This window comes from Ursus americanus, chromosome 10 (assembly GCF_024610735.1).
Source record: "Ursus americanus isolate L20-20 chromosome 10, mUrsAme1.1.p, whole genome shotgun sequence".
NCBI classification, from domain to species: domain Eukaryota; kingdom Metazoa; phylum Chordata; class Mammalia; order Carnivora; family Ursidae; genus Ursus; species Ursus americanus.
In genome coordinates, this window is record NC_142136.1 from 45,640,147 (window position 1) to 45,663,844 (window position 23,698).

General features: G+C 35.4%; 1 protein-coding gene across 3 annotated transcripts in view; it reads right to left on the reverse strand.

The window, feature by feature from the left end:
- Positions 1-17,910: 17,910 nt before the first annotated feature.
- PCDH17 (protocadherin 17) overlaps positions 17,911-23,698 on the reverse strand; it is a 97,031-nt gene continuing 91,243 nt past the window's right edge. For 2 of the 3 annotated variants that reach the window (XM_045811004.2, XM_045811003.2), the window contains exon 4: positions 17,911-22,645. In XM_045811004.2, the coding sequence (XP_045666960.1) occupies positions 21,963-22,645 (683 nt within the window). In that variant the 3' untranslated portion in view covers positions 17,911-21,962. The remainder of the gene's footprint in view (positions 22,646-23,698) is intronic. The other variant, XM_087865109.1, reaches the window with a different exon arrangement.

Below are 23,698 nucleotides of genomic sequence, written 5' to 3' on the forward strand. Positions count from 1 at the left end.
AAGTCAGATGCTTAACTGACTGAGCCACCCAAGCACCCCTGAAAGTATTCTATCCTTTTTTTTTTTTTTACATTTACAAATAAGTTCTCCCACTGTCTCCTGATTTTCATTTATTTTATATTATGCACATTTACTAAATAATTTTATTTTGTATATTAATTTTGTTTTTGTTTTTGGTGTTTTCTCTTCTAGCTTCTCTAGGTATTATGCCTTCTGCAAACACGATCAATATACCTTTTCTCTTTCAATTCTTGTATTTCTAAATTATTTTTCTGATTTCATTTGATTATACATCAAATATAATTTTAAATAGGAATGGACATCCTGGGATTCTGTTTTGTTCTTGACTTCAGTAGGAAAGCTTTCACGGTTCAACATTTTATAATATTAATGATTATCCATCATTTATAGTAACATTAACATTTTAAAAATCAGGAATGCATACTGAATTTTGTTGAATATATTTTCAGTTTTTAAGGAGATGATACTGTTTCTTCTCCTGTATCTAGTATGATAGTAGATTATATTAAAGGATCTTCTAATACTGAATCATCCTTGCAATCTTTGAATAAAAACCACTTTAGCATGACATTATATTTTATTTTATTATTTTCCAAAATTTTCTTTGGAATTTCCTTACATGGATGTTTATGAGTAAGATATATATAATCTTTTGGGGGTTGCGAATGTAGTTATCAGTTTAAATTAGATACTTTTTCAAGGACCAGAAAAGGTTAAATAACATTCAGAAGTGTGAAGTTTTGTACAATTAAATAGCAATGAGAAATTTGAAGTTTTTTTCCATCTAAATCTGAGGCTCTATCAAAGGAGGGTAGCACTTGGATACCATTCTCTACTTCTTATTGGAAATTGGTCTGTTTAAACTGTCTCTACTGGGCTAATTTTAATAATTCAATGAGGAATTCAAAAGTAATGTGTGGAAAACTCTTACTACCTATTACCCAATCCTGTCTGTCCTTAGCTTCCCCACTGTAGAAAATACCGCGGTATACTCAGTCATTCAACTAAAAACCGGAAAATTATCTTTGAATTTTTTGTTTTCTTTGCCTCATGATTTCTCTTCCTTTCATCCAATCCATCAATCAGTTCTGTTCAAAACAGATTTCAAATCTGTCCACATCTCCAGTCTATCCAATACTCTTCTAATCTGGGCCATGATCACTTCTCACATGGATCTCCAATAGCCTAATAGAGTAATGTCCCTGTTTATACTCTCAATGCCAGACAAATCATTAATCTAATAACAGAATGATCTTTTTATAATCTTTTTAAAGATTTGTGTATTTATTTTAGACAGAGAGAGAGAGTGGGGGGAAAAGAGAGAGAATCTCAAGCCGAATCTGAGCTGAGCACAGAGCCCAAAGTGGGGCTCCATCTCAAGACCCTGAGATCACGACCTGAGCCGAAATCAGGAGTTGGAGGCTTAACCAAGCACACCACCCTGGCACCCTTATCTTTTTATAATTTTAATTAAACTATATCAAATCATTTTCAAGGTTTTGATCCCTGGTTACTTACTATTTTGCTTCTTCAATTATATCTTTTATCAGTTGCCTCCTTGCTCACTAACTTCCAAACATCTACTTATTTTTTTTTTCTAACTTTGCCAATCTTGCTCTCACTTTGAAAGATACATTTTTGTTGTGGATTATCTCTCAGTTTTTTTTTTTCTTTTTCCTTCTCTTTTTCTCTTCCTTCTAATGATAGCTCAAATACTGCCTTCTCTGAGATGCTGACTTAATCAGCTGTCTAATATGGTAACCCCATCCCCCAGATTATTCTCCGTTACATCACCCATTTTATTATCTTCATGGCATATATCACCATCTGAAAGTGTGTTCACTGTTTACTTGATTATTATATGGGCATGTTAAAATTTAAGCTCCACAAATAAGAGCTTTGTCTGTGTTCACAATTTTCTCCCAAGACCTAGAACAGTGTCTGACAATTAGTAGGCCTCATGTAAACAGTGATTGAGTAAATGCATGACCTTCTGAATGAAGAAATCTATACAATTGCACAAAGACTTGAAAAACTGAAATGAGGAAGGGCCAAAATTGGGGCCTACAAAAAACAAAAGTAGAGCACGGTAATTCCTGAGAATTTCTGCCTAAAAAGTATTATAATTTTAGGCAAATAAACACTGAGACTTTTTATTAATTACCTCATATTTCTCTCTATGAGTAATCTTCTGTTAGTTTTAAAAATTAAGAAAAATAATATTATTACGTAATGAATCTTAAATATGTTTGTTTTGCTTGTTTGCTTCTAGCCCAAATGATCGGGCCTGGTGAAATACATTTAGAGAGTTATTCATGTTGTTTGATACACATAAATAATACAAACTCAATATTTTTAAACTAATTCTGTACTACAGAAACAAAATTTTAAATGTGTAGAGCAAAGAGAGAACAAGTCACATCTAAAATTCTGTCTCGCAAATGAGATCCCAAGGTGCCAAGCCCAAATGGCAAGGGTTATCATTTTGATAGCGTACAAATATTTGGTAGAAACCCTCACTGAATGTAACACAATGCACTAGTTTGGTATAAATATTTTTTCCCCTAAAATATTCCCTTAGGGACGACCAGATCTGTTGTTCAAACACTGCCACCCACATCCATATGTATCATCTTCCCTGCCAATGTTTTTTAGTTAGTTTTTGCTTTGTTTTGTTGTTTTGCTTTTGGCCACCATGTAGACCTTAAACAACCAATATATGTACACACACACATATATATTATGAAATATATGTGGCACATATGATATAACTTCAGAAAACGTAGTTTCAATCTAAGTATTTTAGGGAATGCTTGCCATAATCAGGACATTTGAATTCTTCACTAGTTACAAAGTCTCTTAGCAAAGTGAAGGAAGACCTTCTAGAATCTAGATACTTAATACAAATAACACATTTGGAAACATACCCAATTATCACTTCCTTTTGAAGGAAATCACTTATTTTCCTTGGGAAAATATCTGTCTTCTTGGAATAACTTTTTCACTCTGGTTTTAGCACATTGTTTTGGCAGTTTATTAAAACTCCAAGTGGGAGACATACAGATTAGTCTAAATATCTTATTTTGCTTTAACACTAGATTTCTGTTAAAACAGAACAGATCATTACATTAATTCATCATCATTTGACTGTGAGGCTGCTATCAGACACTTAAATAGTCAACACTTGTGGAATATATAGTAATTGAGAGCAACAGTAAATTACATTCTAAGGGCTCATCAAGGTGAGAATGAGACACTTCAATGGCACTTCTTGCTTCCTTGTTAGGAACTTTGCCAAAACGGAGAAATTTGAAGATTCATTAAGCGGTGCCTTATCTCATTGACCTTTCTTTATTTGGGAGATTGTCACTTCACCTAAACTCATTGCCATGTTGTTGGAGGTTCCCTGGATGGCAATGATTGGCTTTCTACAACTGAGTTGTGGATAAGGGCATAAACTCTACTTATATTCATGAAATCAGATACAACACCTAATGTTGGAACGTGTTATGTCACCACGTTTCTATGGCACAGCCTATTGCCATCTCACAATTTCATGCTTATATTCTGGAGAAAAAAAAATAAGGAGTGGGATAAGGAGGACAAAAAGAACTTGGACTAAAAAAGTCTTAGAATAATAAATAATCACCATAAAAAATCTTTCTGTACTAGTTTCCCTTAACCGGGGCCCATATGTTCTCTGTGATATGCAGAATATCCTCGAGTGTCAGAATATTTTCTACCAGAACTTTCAAAGTGTAGGTTTTCATTTTTTAAATCATAGAAAATTTTAGTTATTAAATTAAGACCTATACAACACTATATTGCAGTAGGCTAAAGAGAAAAGAATAGAGACAATTAATATGTAAATAAAGCATTCATTTAAAAAACATCAGGGTATGTGTACTGATGAATGTTTTACAATAGGTATAAAAGTGGAACGTGGTAGGAGGTTTGTGTCATAAAACACACAGTGGTTTAGCAACACCTATCTCAAAACCACCTGCCTTCAGTCCCCGAGCAGAGCATTGTGCCATATTCGTGTTCATGTTTCAAATGGCAATTTAGTTTCAACAAAACACAGTCATTCACCTTCTTAAATTAATTGGGGTTAATTTGAGTTTTATTAGATTTGTATTCCTGTTTATGTAAGATTTGTAGATTTCTGGGTTTTTTTCAGTCAAGAACTGTCAATGTATGAAATTCATATTTAGTTTTGCATTTATTCTTATACACAATTAACTAGCATAATAATGCAAAAAATTTGTTAATAGCTGAAGACTTTTAGACATGTTTTACTTTAAGGAAGTAGAGATGTTCCAAAGAAATATTGGGAAATCTTCCTCTACTTGCCAAGAAGTCATTCAATGGGCTGATACGTTTTGGCAGCTATCAGTCATCGTAGCATAGTTTCTTACTAATATAATTTTTGTAAACAAGTCATGATTTTTCAGGCATCCTGGTTTTGTATGTGCTGCTTCCTTTTTCTAGAATTTCCGTCTTTCCACTAATTTCTCTATCCCTCCATTCACTTACAGACTTCTACTTAAACTTTAAAACAACTAGGTAGTTGCTTCCTGTAGCAACTCTTTCGATGAAGATGTTTGGGAGAATCAACTTATACAGGCCTTGGACACAGAATTAATTCAGGTTACATTTTCCAATGTGGTCCTCAACTGTCCTAAACCAAAACTACCATTAAACAAATCGGTCCTAAGCGCTGAAAATATGATACACCACTTGTATTAGTTAGGGTTCTCTAGAGAAACAGAACCAATAGGATATAGATAGATCTTACATGGAACTGACACATAAAATTAAATATTGCATTCCTTTGTATATAATTCAGAATAAAAATATTATGAACATAAAACATATTTGTGAGAAGATTCAATAATTATCTTATTGTCCTCATAATCAATTTGATCCTTAATTTTTTAAAAGACTTTTTTCATTTGAAAGAGAGAGAGAGAGAGAGAGCATGAGTAGGGGATGGGGAGGAGAGGGAGAAACAGACCCCCCACTGAGCAGGGAGCCTGGTGCAGGGCTCCATCCCAGGACCTGGAGATCATGACCTGAGCCGAAGGCAGACGCTTATCCATCTGAGCCACCCAGGCCCCCCTAATTTGATCCTTTAAAAATATCAAATAAAAAACCACTTTAAAACCTTTTCTTCATTTTTATACCCTTGTTTTACTGTGTTCTTAACATACACATAGTATAATTACTGGGAGTTCCAGCATTGAATATACATTCTCACCTTCAACTGACCTCCCAAAGGTGGATTCAGTAAGCTCTCAAGTACTTAATATTAAGTTGTGAACTGCATGTCAAATTTAGTTATTATTTCTTGAGATCTCTGAAATGAAACAGTAATGAGCACTGAACAGGCATAATTTCCTGAGAAAACCCTAAGCCAACTGAAATGGGATAAAGAAAAACAACAATGAAAATCTAATGTTCAATGAGATATAGTATATGGGCTTTCTAGTAAATGACTCTTATGTTATGACAGCATTCAGTAGAGTCTATCCATGGATATTTAAAAATGCAACAACATGCCGGGCCTCTTTTCGCTAGCTGAAGTGTGGGAGCTCTGATTTTACTTTGTGACATAACCCTCTATTCCCCTCCCCCAGGGTTCAGTAATGTTTTTCTGTTGGCAGAGATGAGAGCATTGTACGAATGAAAGGGGAATATTTCCAGGAACATTCGTTTTCTCAAGTGGTCATTTTAAAAAATTTTTAACCTTAGGAGCGGACTTGCAGGCACATATACATTGAGACATTTTTTAAAGGATAATTTGATCTTAAAAGAAATTAAAAGGACTATTTTTACTGAGTAGAAGTATTATTAAAACATGTGTATCTCTTAAACCTAAAGTATGTTTTATATTTTCAGAAGATTGTATTTTATACTGGATAGACTTATAAAATACAATCTAAAGTGCATGGTTATGTTATGTGTTATGTCTGGATTAAAGAATCTTTCATTAACTTTTCATTTTTATTTAAAGTGAGTCACATGTAAATTGCTCCAATGTGGGCTATTACCAAGATTTCTTCTTGTGGAATCCTAAAAGTTCAGGTGTGCTAAAAATACAAGAAATTTCTCACGGGAATTTTGCTCTTTCTGGATGAGAGTATAAGAGTATTTTACTTCCCTTCGAAAAACACAATGGAACAGGTATTAAGTTTCAGGATTTGGGGGAAATCAGAAATTAAATTGCTTTTTCCAGGTTAAATACTGTTATTTTTTAAAATAATGCTGACTTTGCCTATGAAAATTTAACTTAATCCTATGCCATTGTTTTATATAGGCATTTAAAGCTGTTTTCATGAGCTTTGAGAGAAAAGGAAACTAAGCACTTGCAATTCTTTTGCCTTGAATTTTCCCTCCCTTAGCATTATTTCTATTTATTTAAAAATAATTTTCTTCACCTCTGAGAAAAATTATGCGAAGCTCTTTCTCTGGAGTTATTTTTTTTAATAAAAAATAAAAGACGATTCCTTTTTCTTCTATTGTCTCTTAAGTGTTTTTACCCTTCCCCCTTTTCAATTCGAAGCAAGTCTTTCCAAGTTCTCACATTTGTCACCTCATTCATTTGTGATCCCCTTGTCATTTCCTGGCGTTCGGTTTCATGGGTTGCATATGTTGCACAAAGCTGAAATCGTGTATAATCAAGTGCTTAACATAGTGCTTTCACTGGAACACAGCTATAAATGATTTTGAGCATAATCTGAGAAAAGGTCAATTCATTATTTTAAGTCAGAAATAGTTGCGGTAGTGATCCATGTTTTTCTGAAATTTCAATAAAACAACATTCTTGTCTGCCTGTTGATTTGACTAAAAAAAAAAAAAACTCCATAGTTTTAACACCCATCTGAATTACATAACAAGACTCAATTATACCAGGTGGTATTGACGGATGTATTTAATAATGTAATAAAGATGCCAACCATGACAGAATTGGTTAGTTTGATATTAGGGCAAAATGCCACTTCCTCCCCAAAGTTGGCTAATAAAAAATATTGCTTACAATGTGATGAGACCTGTCAAGTAAATTTATGGTATGCAAAATTCATAAGCTCTCAAGTATTTCTTTGGAGTTTGGCAGTCTGGGCAGCCTGCGGTGTGCTCTCTGTTTGTGTAAGAAACAAACAAATTGAATGGGGGGTGAGCTGGCTAGTAAGCAGACCACATTACAATTGATTAATTGGAAATATTTCATGTTCTGTATCCATCTTTTATCTAGAATGTTCTTCTTTGGAGAGTTCTATATTTCACATTCAATTTTTATGTTCACTTGCAAGTTTCTCTGGTCCCACAATTCAAAGAGAGTCTGTTGAAGGGGGAAATTAGAGGCTGTGATTCAGAATTCAGTGAGTCTAGTCTCTGCAGAAACTTGGCAGAGGCTAGAATCAGTTCTTGGGATGCCAAATTTAGTGGCCCTGGGCCAGACGCTAATTTTGAATGCATGGCACACATCACTTTGTGTCTCGATTAAGCCATGTCTGTGAATCCCATGCAAGCCCGGCAACAGATTTTATGCAACGCATGTGTTAGCGTTCAGCGCATCATAGATTTCATTCTAGCTCTAAACATGTGACAGAAATTACTTCTCTTACATTATAAATTCCACCTCTTTGAAAAAAAAAGTAAGGAACGTTAATTGACTTTTTTTTTGGTCCATGATTGTTTAAAATTGAACAGTATCAAATTTGGTCATTTCTTAGAACGGTGGATTCGAAAGAACTCATCTTACATAAATGTAAAAATATGGTAATAATAACAGAAGATTATTTTCCCCCTCTACTTACTTGCTTCTTTACTATATATTAGATCATGAATTTGGATTTGTTCATTAAGCTAATGCAGAAGTCTTAGAGAAGACGAATAAAAATTACGGAGCAAAGAAAACTAAATGTCAAGGTATAAAACTGGATTAAAAGGTTTTATTTTATTGTAATATTTTCACCTTATTTGAATCACACTGCTATTTTATCACCTGGCTACCTTACCGGAATGTTTCCTTTTGTTTTCTGCACCAGGAAGTGAAAACTTTCAGTGTATGTGAACCTGCAGAAACAGCACCCTTTGCATAGGACCACGTCTGGCATTGTTCCCATTTGAATCATTTGTAAATATATATACAAATGTTTTTTTACATGTAAACATTTTTTTAAAGCTATAACGTAGATTTTTTTAATGGGGGTTGGAGCCACTGAAAGATAAGATGGATGTGCTGTCTTAATGTGCTGACCTTGAACTGTGCCAACTTGCTCTGTTTTCAGCCCAGATTAAAAAGACCAGGATGAATCAGATACAGCTGGCTCTGTGAGTGACAATGAAACATAAGATTCTTGTAAATCTATTGTGCGAGAGCCATGCACAAGAGTCTTCTATCTATACTAGTAATTGTTTTTTTTTTTTTAAATCACCCAATGTATGAGAAGTCCTGACCTTTTGTTCAGGGGAAAAAGTCCACTAGTTAAGTGATTGATTCTGTGCTTAATTTTTTTTCTCCTCAGAATTTTATTTTGTTTCCATGTCTCTTTTTAGTGTGTTTTATGCAACTCTGAGTCTTTAGTCACCATTGGATACTTAAAAGAGAAAGGAGAGGAAAAGGCAGGGACTAAATTAGAAACTCCTTTTGAATGGTTGGTTTTTATTCTAGCCATCTTCTTCCGAGTCAGAAATAAATGTTACTTTTTTTTTTTTTTTTTTGGAATTAAGAGGAAAAAGAGATTCCAATGTAAATTATATCGTTATTTTACAACATGCTTGCATTGGCCTAAGGGAAGCACAAATTGAAACAGAAGAAACTTTTGAAGCACAGTATGAAAATATCTTATTTTCATCCAACACTGGTTTGACTTTGAGTGGATCTGGTCTAAATTGTGGGTACCATGGTCATATATAATGGAGATGAGATTGGGGAGGCCTGACATCTCTTAATTTATTTATTCTACCAGTGTAATGCTAGCCACCTCCTGTTTTTATTATACCAATTTAATGCCAGCCATTTCCTGTTTTCATTAGACCATTGTAATGCTAGCCTCCCACTGTTCTCATTAGTGCAGGACTGTGTAATGGCAGCCACCTCATGTTTTCATTATAACAGAGCTGTATGGTGCCAGCTGCCACTTGTTTAACTTTACTGAGAAGCATTTGACCATGGACTACATACTTCTAAAAGCTAGTAGCAAACACGGTAAAGGAGTCCAGGGTTCTGGTGAAATAGTTGTAAGTGACTTATTTGCTATTAATGTGCAAGAAGTACAGTTGCCGGGAAACTACAATAAACTGAGTAAACCCTTGAACTGTCTTGTTAGTATTGCAGTTTTGTTGTGTTTTGTTTTATAATTTGACAAAGACCATCACCAAGATTTTCAGACTCTGTATTGTGGTTACGTGTGGATAGATTTACATTACCCAGAAGAGTCAGTTGCAAGAATGGATGGAATTCATTGAGAGTTTACTACGTGTCCAAAGTGCTTCTAAACTTTCTACGTAACATCTCATTTATTTCTTACAATTTCTTTACAATTACCTCATTTATTCCCATTTTACAGATGGAGAGATGAAATATACAAGACTTATATAATTCAGGGGCTGGCAAATTTCCTCTTTAAGAGCAGATAGTAAGGATTTTTCTGCTCTGTGGGGCATACAGTTTTGTCCTAACTACCCAACTCTGCTGTTGTGCTGGAAAACAGCAACAGACAATACAGAAGTGAGTTAGTATGCCTGGCTTTCAGTAAATCTTTATTTATGAAAATAAGCTGGAATGATGGACTTGGCCCAAAGGTTATGGTTTGCCCACTCCTGATATAAGGTCACATAGCTAGAGTGGTAGAAGACAGAGCTCGAATTGAGGCAGTTCAGCTGCTCACCCTATGACTTTAAACTACCATCCTCTATTCCTCTCCTTAACTTTGTAACTGGAAATACTTCCAATTCCATTCATGCGGGAACCTTTATTATGCAATGATTAAAGTTTTCAAACAGAAAAATGACTTTGCTCAATTACGTGCTTTAAAATATTTTTTTGTTTTATTCTTTATATGTTCATTGTTTTCTCCCTAATGCTTTTATTTACTAAGCACTTAAGAATTCTTTTGAATAATAACCTACATATGAAATGTATTATGGAAAATAAAAGTAGTCTTTTCCTACAGATTAAAAAAATAAGCTATCAAATGTATTTTGACCTACATTTTCTTTTCTTTATGTAAAAATGTTATGGAATAATTTCTTTTTTAAATCCAGCACTTTGTCACCCTCAGATTGCCCTATTATTAACATTACCAAATAGGGTAATTGACAGATGTGTATAGTTTATTGAAATGATTAAAAGCTGTGGAGAATTGTAACCTGTCAGTGTTCCCTGGGAAACAAAGTCCTATCCATCTGTTGGGGGACTCTCCAAATGACTGTAATGAGTCACCTTTAAAATGGCAGCTGTCACCCTAGGACATGAACCTTGAAGCATGAAAAAAAAAAAAAAAAGAATGTATTTATATATATAAAGATGCATGCGCTTTAACAAAAAAGGAAAATATATTCCCAAATTTCTTGCTCTTGATCACAGAAGGAGGTCAGCAAGCAGTGCTTTGTGATATTAGGCTGTGATGTGCAGTTTGCATCCCCCGTCTGTCTGAGGCCAATAAAAGTCAGGCAAGAAGGAGCGATGTCGAAGTTTGGTAAGACATTCGACGTCTGCTTGTAACTCCTCACATGTCTTTAACATTTCTCAAAATGAATATACCCTCACAATGAACTCTGTGTGGCTCAGCGTCACCTGTGGAAATTACCTTTATTGAACTGCAACAGCAAAGAAACAGAGAGAAGATTGAAACAGAAAGCCAGTACACTAGTTATGAGGGTGGAAAATACCAGGATTCGTCATGTCCTCTCCCGGCTGCTGGGTCCAGTGTTGCCACGTCAGGATGGAGGAGTGAGACCCTTCTTATATTCATTCTCTTCTTTAACTGTTCGGATTTTCTCTCTTAGTTTTGGTGTTTTATCTAAAATAGGGCAGGTGGAGTTGTAACATTTGCTGTGAAATAAAATGCAAATTCCACTATGCAAATAGACCATTAGGAAGTAAATTAGCTTGAACAGTAGTGGTATTTCAGCAATTATATTGCTTTTTAATATGGAGAGATTCCAGCGTAAATAAAACCCAGCAAGTTTGTATATGAGCTGGGTCGGTGACTGAGTCTCCACCGGAAGGAGGCCCCCTGAGGCGGGAGGCTGTGGTTTTCTCTTCTGCCTCTCCAGTGGTTTTCAACATCTTCCTGGGCCGTTGGTAACACCAGCACTCACTACAATGTATAGTAACTTTATTTTTTAACATGCTTAATGCATATCTAGCCAAGTTATACCAAATAAAATCTCAAATGTGGATTGGCTATGGTAATTACTATTTATATTAATTGGCCTGTCAATGTGCAGACTTTCAACTTTGCCACTGGAGTTCCTGTCACCCTTTTAACACATTATCATTATTATTTTTAAACCAGAGTCATTTCAAGTTCAAATTCATAAAATGTGCATTGGAACCGCCCACCTTGCATTACAGATGGGTAAAACAGAATGTGTCAAGAGAAATAAAACTTTTAAGGAACCATTTGCACTAACCTTCCCCTCACCTCATTTAGAAAGTCAATCTGACATTTTTTGGCATTCCACATATTACTTTGAAAGAATTAAAATCAGTATTTATGGTAGGAAGATGCCTAAGAGATCAACAGAGGCAGTCATTCTACAGCATCCGGGCATATTTATGGTCACCTAGTTTCTGCTTGAACATTGCCATTCCTTGACCCACCTCCCACCATCATCACCTTTTCTAGTATCTGGCTCCCCCAAACTCCCAGTGTCATGGTAGAGACAGATTCTATATACACGTTAAGGACAGATGACTTGAGGTTGGAGTCCGAGTTGATCATGCCAATTGACCTATAAGGCACCAGTAGACTAGACCTCCAAGATGGTCCCAGAAGCAGATTCTTTTCCCTCCCTTTACAGCTGGGGGATTTTGTTTTATCTGCCTTTCTTACGAAATTGGTTTCAGACTGCTTCAGGAGGAGTAAAGCACACGGCCATTGCAAGCAACACCTTTTCTTTTCATTCCATGGAGATTCCTCCAATTAACTGTGTTGTTGGTATTGGTCAGAGTCTGATATTTGCAGCTGCAGGAAGACACTGGCCCTGCCCACCTCCCGACCAGACTGTACTTGCAAGAAGTTGAACATAAGCCCTATGCTAAGTAACTTAGAAGACTTTCCAGGATTTTTTGCAAAACTATGGAAGAAGACATGTCAATCCACTTAGTATTCAATGCCCATTATTCGAAGCCCAGTTTTGTTTACTCTTCTTTTCTTAACTCCAACCTTTCTCTCCAAGGCAGGATTTCTCAACCCGGGCATTTTGGACATTTTTGATGGGGCAAATCTTTGTTGCAGAGGTCCGTACTGTGAATTACAAGACTTTTAGTAGCTTGGTAGGTGCCAGTAGCAAACCAACTCCCTTACCTCTTAACAATCAAAACTGTCTCTAGATACTGCCAAGTAACTCTGGGAGGCAAAACTGCCCCCCCCAGGTGGAAATCACTAATCTAAGTCATTATTCTCTATTTCAGTGTCTAAATAATCAATAACTATAAGCTCCTTTACTGATATACATGGGACATTATGGAAACAATAAGACAGGATCCCTCTATCAGTCTGGGGGTTCCTGAGACAGCAGTCATAGGCAAAAATTCTTAGGAACAGAATTATTCTGCCTAGAAGAATTCACACCGCAGATAACCAGGAGATGCTTGGAGAATCTGGAAATGTTAAAAAACCACTTTTCCAGGGATGAAATTATCCATGCTCTTGAACTTTGTCTTTCTCTGCTGTCTCTCTTAGTCTCCCAAATCTTCCAACATGATTACAGATTTCAAAGGAAGAATTATTTCTGGGAAGTTGGAAATATACACAAATACTCTGCTGAGGGCTTGAAGCTGAGAATTGCAAGATTCAGCAAAGTTGGCATTGCCTCCAGATAGTTGGATCTGCCCCAAGAACAAGGTGCTATTAGGCAGCATCTTATAAAGAATGGATCACCAGGCAGCAGCAAGCTGTCCCAGTGTTATTTTCCTAAATTCGCCTTCCACTTGGCAAACCTTTCACAGAGCTCTCCCAGCTTGTGAACCTAATTCAGGTGTCCTCGAGGCTCCCCTTCCTTGGACTGGGCATTCAAGTGATATCTCCTAACCTCAACGTTCACTACAGTTCCCAGCTTGACCTAACCCACCTTTCTAACCCTTTCTAACTTTCTAATCAGAAAATATTCTGACTTCATTTAAATGTTTTTCTGTCTTCCTCCAGAATGCATTTCCTGTACATCCCCACTGCCAAAATCCTGTCCCACATGCTCCATCCAAATGCTGCCTTCTCCTAGAAGCTGCAACACTTCCCTCCCCCCTCTCTCTTTTCCTCAGCTGAAAGTACTTGTTCTCTCTCTCCCTCTCTCTCTTTTTTTGTCCACTGCAACTTGCACTTCTCTCATAGTACCAACTACAATCTGTATTTGGGTAAATATCTTCATTTCCCAGTATATTTTAAATTCTACGGAGACAGAGGCTGTACTTTATTAATATCTGTATGCTCCATTGTATTCGAAAACACGATACATGCTCCACAAATTAGTGTTGAATTGAACTGGGATGTCACATTCTAAGGAGGAAAATCACCAGAGAAGCCACATTTGACCCATTCATTTATTTCCTTTCCTCCTCTGGACTATGAACAGAAAGTAAATTTTAGTAGTTATCCAAAATGAAAGAAATAATGAAATATGTATAGTAGTTGAATTTCAGAGGTGTTTGGGGAATAAATGCAGATTGAGAAATCATAAGCACATAATCTCAGAGGTAAGGGTCTTTTCTTATCTTCAATCAAAGCCAACCATTTCACATGAGATATTAAAATGAGGACTTCTTAGCATATAGGAATTAGTAATAATAGAGCGGGATGATTCACTTTCTATCTCTTTTTCAACCTTTCAATGAAATAGATAGTCAGTCTCACATGAAGATTTTTAGCTAAAATCCTGCATCCTAACCTATTTACTACTTTACATATTTCTGCTATATTTTACTATGCATTTTGTCCATTTTAACACTCCATGTAAGTTATATCTTTAAAAATATTATCAGTTTTCTCATAGATTAATAAAAGCAGCTTGGACATTTTCCACATTGATGTAATTATTAGGAAACACATCACTATCTCCATAATTGATCCATAACCATAAAGACATATATATATGAACATTTTAATGGGAAAATGGATGATAAAGACTAAATAATAGATGATTTTGAGAGAAAATTATGAAATAAGGATGAAAATAAGAGAATAGCCATATATAAGACAGCTATTTGATACTAAAATGTTTGATACTACAAATATAAACAAAAATCAAATTTTAAAAAGGAAAGGATAACAGTTTAAAAATCTTATCTCAAAGCAAATTACTATATTGAAGACAGTCTTTCAACTGCAATGTAAGCAAGAATAATTTCAAAATATGACTTAATATTGAGATATTCAGCAGATCAATAAAACGAATGACTATTACATCCCACCTATCTGAATTTAGATTTTCAAAATATAAAATAGCTTATTCATGTTAAAGGGTTATTAAAATTTATTTCTGGACCTCTTGAAAATAAAGTTGGTTTTCTGTAAATAGTAGAGAAATATTAAACATTATAGTAAGTTAAATCCAGGCAGAATCAGAATAACTTCATTTGTGATTTACCAGCCGAAAATGACTCTGATAGCAACTGCAATCTTTTTCATCTGATCATTGAAGAAGCCAATGATAGAACATTTTATCCAATGTGGATGTGAGGATGTGGCAAGTCACAGATTAAAAAAAAATGTGTTGTTCATCACTTAGCCACATTGCTACTGCTCAAATTCCCACTCACCTTTATTTTGTGATACTGACTTTTGAAAGCAGTCAACTCTCATGCCTTTACATGTGTATATTAATCCATATATATAGGTGTAGTATTTTAAATGTCTCCTTAGTATTACCAGAGTTTATTAAAAGAACCAATTATTTATCTTATTAGTTTAGTATGTGCCAAATTCATGATTAAAGGGATTCAATATCGTCTGTATCATTGTTTCTGTATTCCAAGTTCACAGAAAACTAATATCCCACAATATTCATTTAGAATATTTTGGAGAACATACCACCAATGTGGTGAAACATTTTTATAGATAGCAACAAAAACTTGAGAGTAATCTTAAGAGAGTATGATTCTTATGATGTCTTTTCATTTTCTTGGAGACTACAATCCCTATTCTCTGCTTCTCAAATCACTTAATACTGTTATGAACTATTAACATTGAGACTATCTAAATTATATGCCTGCCAACTTACAGGGGAAGGTATATTACTGGAATAGTTTAGTTTTTTTCAGATAATAAATTGAAGATACTAAAGAGGAAAGATATTAAATAGGGCAAGACTGCAGAATTCACAAAATCTGGAACAAGCAGAAACACTGAACTTTTAGTTCAAGTGTGGGTTTAAAGCTTCCTAGCTAATTGCCCTTGGGTAAGTCCTTTTACCATCTGAGTTTCAGAACCCTTAATATTTTAACGTCTTGTAAATTTGTGAAAGTGCTCTGTGAGTTGGAAAGTTCTCTACAAACAGAACTTACCAGTATTAATTTAGGTTTGTGTAATTGTTCTTTTATTTGGTTGGCCTGATCTTGTAAACCCTGAGGGAAGAAAGCACAATTTTCATATAATTAGTGCTGAATACCAATATTTTAAAAAATATAATGATAATTTGTATAAGATAAACAAAGACTTCCAAATTTGGTTTTGTTTGTTATTAGTGATCTTTGAAAATATTATGAGATAATTTGACTGAGTAATGTAACTTCAGGACAGTAGATTTTAAAATATAACTCATAATCAAAATTTAGTTTATAAAAATGCTACAGATAATGTGATATGTATAAGGACAAATAAGTGGTCCTCTCGAAGTGAAATGTTTCACTTGTAAGACAAACCAGAATACCTATCTTGACCTAATGGGTGATAAGTCAACCACTGCGATACAAAATTTGTAGAAGCTCACCGAAATCTTCCCTCTCTCAGGCAGTCCTTGCAAGATACCCATTACCGTTTAAAGTAGTTTGAAAAAATAAAGGTATTTTTTGGTAACTCTTTCTGAAATATTTGATAACTCTTTCTGAAACAGTAACAGAACTGCACCCTCTTTCTAGAATACTGAGAATGTAATCCCTAGTGTACAGTGGGTTGTTCACTACTATTAGTGTCTAAAATGAACAGAAAATGATATATTTCCTTGGTGAACCATGTGCAACCATCTCCAAAAGCACGCAACGAAGAGTTTGAGGATGGTCCATTAACTTGCTGATCAATTTCTGTGTGCTGTATTGATGCTACAGTGACCTTTAAGGATTCATTCTCTTCATATCCTACAAAGAATTGTTCTGTACAGTTGTCAAATAATTGTATTTTGTGGGCATATCTACTTTAAAAAGTGTAATTTGAGGGAGTTAATAGCTTATTGACGTGGTTTAAGCCTGTAATATATGTTCCATTCATGACTTCCTTCTAATTGCAGCATTACCGGATAGGGTTCCTCATTTGAATGACTCAGTGTTCCCTCAACCCTGGTCAGGTGGTTCAGGCGAGCCAATTAACAGCTTGCTCTACCCTCACCCTTGAAAGCGATGAATGGCATGGTAGGCATATGGTTTTTGCTATTCGTAAAAGAGAAATTATTTTGTTATGAAAAGGTAATAATGTCAAGGCAAAATAAAATCCATTCCTATGTTAGTGTATATCACCTGGACACAAACTACAGGTACTCCGAGGGCAACATAATTATAATCGGCTTAGTTCTTTGTAACTTAGGATCCTTGTATAGCACTTAAGTGGTGTTCAATAAAAACGAAACAGAGAATTCAACAAATGAGCAAAAGAATGAATATATAAGCCATTTAGTCTATCCCAATAAGCCTAAACTGTGAAGATCTTCTGAAATGTGGAAAAGCCATGCACACTTCTTGATATTATGCTGTCAGAAGAAAATTAAAATAAAAATCCAAACTCCAACTGGGCAGATTGTTGTTTTTTTTTTTTTTTTTAATTAAGGAGATGTCATTCACTGAAAATGAGATAGTAGAAGTAAGGGATATATGGAGAAACTAAGGAAAGATGCAAACACCCCAATCCAATTTATATGTATAAAGAGCAAGGTGTAGTGGAACTTACCTATTTGTTTCTCCCACAAGACTGTGACCTGGGGACCACTTCTTTGTTTACTGTCTACCTCCGGGGCATAGTAGTCAAGGGCAAACACACACTAGTAATTCAGTAGAATTTGAATGAGTAGAAAGAGAGGCTTATTATTTTAAGATGCCATGATAAATATATATTTACTTTAAAATGTTATGCATAAATACGTGTTTTCATCAATCATGTATGAGAAAGCTTTAAAAAAGGATTTTCTGAAGTCTTTTCGATTCTTATACCAAATTATTTTCCAACCAACTGTAGCTATTAAAAGTCTCAAGTGTCTAGGTCATGACTCCATGGTAATTATTTGACTAGCCGACTTATTGAAGCTATCTGAAAGATTGTTAACCCATTCTTGTTGAGAATGTCTAGTGACATTACTGTTAAATAAATTTTTAATCTTATTTTACTGGTAAACAACTAGCAAAACGGTCGGGATGCCACAGTTGCTTTCCAAAATAATTATGATGAGGGTCCCTGTGGTACACAGTGTATAACACACCACTTCTGTGTTAATGAATTCAAGGGAAGGCAACGCCACTATTAGTAATAGCTTTTTATTCGGAGTCCTCATTTTCCAGATAGGTCACATTAAACACAGCCATTAAACAATAGCGTTGAGATAAATCCATACAATGTATGCTGCTTTTGTTGTTGTTGTCCTTGTTCACCAATTGCTTGGTGCAGCTAAGAACCTTATGGAGTGATGGGGCTGATACATGGGAATAGCCAACCTGCAAAACACTGGGGCCAGGAAAGTCAGACTTTAATCAGGTCTCATTCAATTATGTTTCAAATCAACACATCTTGATAGCCAAAACTCTCATTTGAATTAATGCTGTGATAAATTCTGTCTGTTGTCAAAAGAATATAATTAGACAATAATGAGTGGGCATATATTATGCCAGACCTCAGTCTACTTGTTGACCTCAGCAACTTCTACTCCATTAGGCAAGAAACAGCTTTTAACCTAGTTCTAATAAAGCATACTGCTCTATTACTACATGACTTTTTTTTTTTATGGTGTCATTCTTTAAATTGAGCACTGCCTAGATCCTTTAAAGGGAAGTCATGTTTTACAAGATCTCAGGAAAATGAAACAAAGTCAATTTCCCAACCAGGAATTCAATTAATTCATGGAGTAGTGAGCCAATCCTTGTGTATTGCCTGCAATAAGGGTAAGTATGTAAGGTTAAGAAATAGTATGAAAGCATTCTTTAAAATCGCATGATATGTCTCTTTAATGTTTACTTTGGTATAGGTATAACTAACACTGATTCTCACTACTTTTAACTTCCATGAAAAGATCTTTCAATAACATTTAATGAAAAGATTGTTATGTTTCTGATTATTTTTAGTTCACCAGTAAACAATTTTTAGAACTTTTTGACTTTCTTACAAAAATTTCTATAAATTCTTATTCTGTGCTTGACTTCAGTTATTGAAGGACCTAAAAGACAAAGTATTATCAAATTATTCTTTTTTGAATGTGTGGGATTTTTTTAGGGGTTAGTATTTGGAGGATGCGAATTAAGACAATTTTTCCACATTCTGAATTATGCTGAAACCCCTTGAAATATCACTGTTTGATCATGCATCACCCCCCAGAGCAAGTTGCTCCTCAGAGGGGAGATTTTGGCATCTCATAGACTTCCTCGGAAGCCAAGCACCAGAGGTCTGTGATAAAGGCAGTCGCCAGCCAAATGATTAAAGGCGAGATTCCCTCAACTCAACTATAAAAGCTCAGAGTCCTGACTGCTGAATTACCACCAACTTGTAAATAAATAATTACTACTAAATACAGATAATGTGTTAAACAGCTAACACTAGTAAATCACCGGTGACAGAGAGCCTAAAGGTAAATCCCTCGCACATTGGCACAATCAATTCTTAAAATCTTAGAGTGTTTTAATGTCTTCAGACACGTATAATAAATTGAACAACTGGTTACTCAGCGTTAAGAATGTTTTAAAAATAAAGCCTGCTCTCTTTGTTGATTTCATTTACATACTGCCTTAGATTGTACTATGTGGGTATCTGTCTAGTCAGAGAGAGGCAACACTTGCTAAGACTAAGTGGAAATTAGTTTTCCATCAAATTTCAGCTATCAAGCTAAATCAACCTGTAGTCTCCTGGCAAAAAAATAACATCATATAACAGAGACAACACATTTCAGATACATAAATTGTCCAAAATATAGAGAGTCAGTTAGGTTTCACGTGTACAAGATCCCTTCTTTTCTCATTTAAACATTTATGAGTAATAAAAACCAAGAGTAGAGCTTTGGAAAGGCTGTTACTAGGAACCAAATAGAGTTCTCGAGAGAATAAGGCTGATGGGAGTTGTCCACTCTTCCCTTTCAAAGCAGTTTGCAAACGAGGTACAGTCTAAAATCTTGACGGCATTTGACAGAAATATTGTTAGCTGAATTTTTTGAGGTTTAAAATTACAAAACTTAATTCAGTTCAATGTTTGTTTTGCTTTTGCTTTTGTTTTTAATATAATGATTTTATGACATTTATGCTGTTTCTACACTGGCTTGGTGGCCAGAAAAGAAGGCACAGAATTCTCCACCAGTTTGCAAATAACGCATTTTTCCGCTCCAATGCACAAACAGCCTTTATTTAACTCAGCACCACATTTTCTAAGGTATGGGCTGGAAACTGTTTGTCATGAAGCTGTAAAATGCCAAAAATTTTAAACACTGAAGGAAAATGTCAATCAAGGCATTTTCCCATCTGCTGCTACTTCTGCAAGTGCTAATTTTGTTTTTCCCAATTCCTGAAATTTGAGGTTTCCTAGCTTCATGTGGAAGTAAGTTTGAAACTTGCTAAATGTCACAAGAAAAGGTGTAACCAAATGAAAGAAGCGAAGATGTATTGTTCTCAAAGGACACCAATAAAAAGAGGCAGAAGAGTATTGAGAAAAAGAAAAAACATTTTGTTAAGACCCAGACCTCTTGAAACACACTACACAATGCAAGGAACCAGTGCTGGTACCACACATGCATTAAAGCATTTCTCATGGTTTTGAAATACAATGGGAACACACATCTTGAACCACCTAAGGTACTTTTGAGAAAGCAATCAATGGTATGATATCTACATAGGCAGAAGTTGGATGTTACCGAAAAAACGTAAACAAGTTTCACGTATCAGTACAAATGTAACTCTTGTGATTTAGCGTGACTTTAATAAAAGCTTCTACAAGGACTTGCACAGAACCATGACTGACGGATGTCTTTTTTGACCTTTTCAGTTAGCTCCATCAGCTCACTCAAACACATTTTGAACAGATTATGTACTGTAGTACTTGGTAGACTATACATTAAACAAGAGACTCTGCTCTGAGGCACTGCTTCCCACACTCCATGGGGAAAAGGAAGCAGGAAAAAACAAAACTCATAGAGTTCGACAGCTACCGAGGCAACACTTGCCATTTACAATATAAGCCCAAATATTTTTGCAACACAACTATATATTAATTTAATAAAATACACAATATAGCTCTTATACACTCAACAATTTGGCTCATATGCACTGAATCTGCAATAAATCAATAAAAATATGTCATTTGATGTAAACACATTGAATCTTCTTACATTTGCACATTTAAATGGTCACGTGATTGGAGTATGTCTAAGACATTTTCACTTTCCTGAGCTATTTTAGTGTCCACAAATGAATAAAACATATTAATCACGTTAATTTCCTCCGCATATTATCATTCAATGGTAACTATTTCTCAGGTCAAATTTAAAACATATCCATCATTATTTATATGTTTGCTGGACACTAAAACGCTGAAGAGGCATTTTAAACTTTCTAAAATTTCTTCTCCTTTAATGAAGTGAATTAGTCTATGTGTGTGCAGGACAAAATGGACTATATCTTTTTACACTTAACTTTTATACGACATGAAGTGTCTTACAAATGACCAAGTTTTTTTTTTTTTTCACTTTTTTTTCGACTAATGATATGGAATGTTCTTTATGTTTATATGTGTGGCAGGTAACTTTATACAGAAATGTTTACCACAAATATGTGTTAATGTTTGGTGTGGCTTGGACTACTGCAAGGTCTTTTCGGGACTTTAAGTAGAAGCCTGTGATGACTGCTAGAAATCCACCACAGATCACAAATTATGACCCTGCTTTGTATGGGGTTTATAGGTAAACAGTTAAGTCAGCATAAATCACGGAGGACAGTCTTAGAGTGATCAGAAATACTTCAATTCTCACACTGCATACCTTCCTAACAGATTGTCAAAAGGTAACTCGCCTCCTCATTCTCCTTTTTCTTCTTTCTTTTCTCTTCTCTCTTTTTCTTTTCTCTTTCAGCATCGTTAATTCTGTCCTAATATAAGTTTGGTCAAAACAAAACCATTGTTATCTCTGAAAAAGAAACAGCAGTGAAAAGAACATACTTGTGGGCACTTCAGATGTTCACTAAAAGCCTTAAAGCAGCATTGGTCTTTCTTCATCCCTGCAAAATGGGTTGTCACCAGGAGGGATCAGTTTTAAATCAACAGAAGAGACAAGAAAATGCCAATGCTTTCTTTCTTTCTTTTTTCTTTTTTTCTTTTTTTTTTTTTTCACTTTCTCACAGCCACAGGGTCATTTCCCCGGCAGTCCTGCAAAAGCTTATCAATTTCTCTCACGACTTCCTCTGCATCCACCGATTCTCGGCCCAGATCCCTGGTGGGGTGGTCAAGCTGCTCAAGAACTGCACCCATCTCGCTGGAATCCCGGCGGGCTCTAGAATGCACATCTGCAAAGACCCTTGCCATCTGATCGGAAGCCATGAATGGAGGGTCTCTTGGTTGCTTACTGGGTGACAGATACTGACTGTCAGTGGGCAAGTATTGGCTGCTTGCTTCGGCCAGGGCTCCTGGTTTTGCTTCACAACCATCCAGAGAGCCTTTTGTTGAGGTGCAAGGCTCGATGCATGCCTTGGTTGGGCTGCTTGATGCTGAGGGAACCTCTTGGAGGAGAGGGCTCAGGGCACGTTTGGCTTTTAAATAAGGTTTAACATTGGCAATGAGAATAGTGTGCTCTCGCTTGTCTTTTCCAAATGTACAAAAAGTCTTTTTCCCAGTGGGATTCACAGTTTCGTAAGTCTCAGTCTCAACATTAGCTTCAACTGTGGGTACAAAGAGATTTGTGCGGTAATCTGCATTTTCAGCCTGATTGGCTGCAGGGAACTGTGGCATCCAACACCTATCAGAATGACCAAGCACTCGGCATTCATCTGTGCAATTAACGCACTCTTCTGGTTCTGCAAAACAAAAAAGAAAACAGCAAATCCAATCATTAGGGTTGCTTTTAAATTTCTACTGAGGCTGTGATCAGCTCTCAGTGGGCTTGTTTGACCTCTGGTCTCTTAATTAAAAAGGAAAAGAAAACAATAATTAAAACATTTCAGGATGGTTGCATAAACCTGCTGGTTGAGACAATGGTTTTATTTAAGTCTATTCTCTAGATATTAATGAATTCCCATAGCCTGGGAAGAAGTAAAAAGTGGCCATTGGAGAATCATTCTCAGTAGAATAGACCATCACTGTAAACTAATCTCCTGGGGGTATCAGTTAGTCTTTGTTCTGTATAACTGATCCTGGAAACAGTGAACTTCAAAAAGGATTACCAGGATTAATTTTTCAAATCAAATAACGGGTTAAAAACTAGATCGCATACTTCCATAACAAGTCCTAAGCTGTTGCTTTTTTTTTCTTTCATGTTTTATCCCTATTTTGCTTGTAATTGCTATTTTGGTGACAGTCATGAAATAGAAGGTTTCCTTTGAAAGCCTACTTTTCCTACTGAGAGGAGCAAATGGAATTTTCTATCAGAATGTGTTATGAATAAACTTGTCAAAAAGTGCACATTCTTATTTTATTAGATATGGGTATGGATCATGTAATCAGTTTTCTTCACTCCAGCTTTTTGTTTTTGGTGTAAGTAGGTGAAAATGGATTTAGTCAACAGATACAGTTCAGATGAATGACAACTCATGATTTCCTATTTTAAATGATAATGTTTTCTGTGAGAATGTTTGCTTCTCTCTTTTGTCAATGGGCATACAGAGAATCTAAATAAAGCATTCTTTAATGATCCCTATTTCAAAGATGCTGAACAGAAAATATGAAAGAAAATTCCTTCATTATGACAACAGCTGCATAATTCCACCATCCCAATATTTTAAACTATAACTTTGAACTACATCTTCCCACTTGTCCCTTTCATCTACATATGATTGTTTCCCTTTATGTTTAATGGTTCTTTTTAAATCAGGGACTTTTTTTTTTTTTTTCCAGGAGAGGATATTTACAAT